General features: G+C 74.8%; 1 protein-coding gene across 1 annotated transcript in view; it reads right to left on the bottom strand.

Annotated features, from left to right (window-relative positions):
• Window positions 1-511, bottom strand: part of LOC102973517 (TLE family member 5) — an 8,799-nt gene extending 8,288 nt beyond the window's left edge. The window contains exon 1 of the mRNA XM_024134247.3: window positions 352-511. Coding sequence (XP_023990015.1) covers window positions 352-378 — 27 coding nt within the window. The 5' untranslated portion in view covers window positions 379-511. The remainder of the gene's footprint in view (window positions 1-351) is intronic.
• Window positions 512-1,102: the final 591 nt, after the last annotated feature.

The following is a 1,102-nucleotide window of genomic DNA, read 5'->3' as shown; positions in this document are numbered from 1 at the left end:
GCTGGGGGGTGCGCTGGGCCCGGAAGCGGGGAGGGGGACCGGGAGCTGGGGGTGGGGAGTAGCGCTGGGCCCAGAGCTGGAGGGAACTGGGCCTAGGAGGTGGGGGGGAGACGCCGAGCTGGGGGTGGGGGAGGTCCGGCTGGGATCTGGAGCGGGGGGCGCAGGGCTAGGTCCTTGAGGGGTGCGCAGGGCCCGAACCTGGGGGAGGAAAGGGTCCGGCTGGGAACTGGGGGGACCGGGCCAGGACCTGGGCGGACGCAGGGCCTGGAGCTGGGGGGATGGCCCGGCCGGGAACTGGGGGTTGCCGGGCCCGGATGGGAGGGGGGCGCCGGGCCGGCGGGCCCCGCTTACCGAATGCCTGCTTTGTGGAAACATCATGTCAGTCGCGGCGGGGGGCGCGGGCTGCGCCCCGGCTGTGCGCCCCGGCTCGGGCTGCTCGGGGCGCCGGGCGGCCGCGCCTTTGTCCCGGCGCCGATCGGCAGCTCCCGGGGCCGCCGCCGCCGCCTCCCGCGCCCGGCCTCGCCCGCTTCCTGCGCCCCCTCCCCGGGTGCGCCCTCTACCGCGCCTCCAAAGCGCCGAGAGGGGGTGCACATCTGAGCGCCCCAACTGCTTCTGGGAGGGGGGGAGAACGCGTCCTAAGGGTCTCCCTCCCCAAGCTGGCGGCGTACGGGGGGGTGATGAGGCTTCCTTGCAAACTCCCCTTGGGGGAGGGGCTTCTCTAAGCACCCGAAATCTTCCGGGGGGACCCACCCCAGATTCCTAGCACCCTTCCTCCGGGCCGTGCTCTTCCGAGAGGGGTGCGCCTCCGGTCACCCCCCACTCCCAGGCCCCGAAAGCAGCCCCGGCGTTAGAGGTGCCTGGTGGGGCTCCCGGGGCGCCCCAGGCCCGAGGCGAAGGCCGCCGAGGCCCAGGCTGGCTTGATGGGGGGGGGGCCCAGGGCCCAGAGGCTGGGGCCGGGGCTGGGGGGATCTGAGCTGGGATCTGGAGGGGACCTGGCTTGGGAGCTAGGGGGGTGCTCTGGGCCCGGAAGCTGGGAGGGGGACCGGGAGCTGGGGGTGGGGAGTAGCGCTGGGCCCAGAGCTGGAGGGAACTGGGCCTAGGA

The sequence above is a fragment of the Physeter macrocephalus genome, chromosome 2 (genome assembly GCF_002837175.3).
Source record: "Physeter macrocephalus isolate SW-GA chromosome 2, ASM283717v5, whole genome shotgun sequence".
NCBI lineage: Eukaryota > Metazoa > Chordata > Mammalia > Artiodactyla > Physeteridae > Physeter > Physeter macrocephalus.
This window is presented reverse-complemented; position numbering and strand designations above follow the sequence as displayed.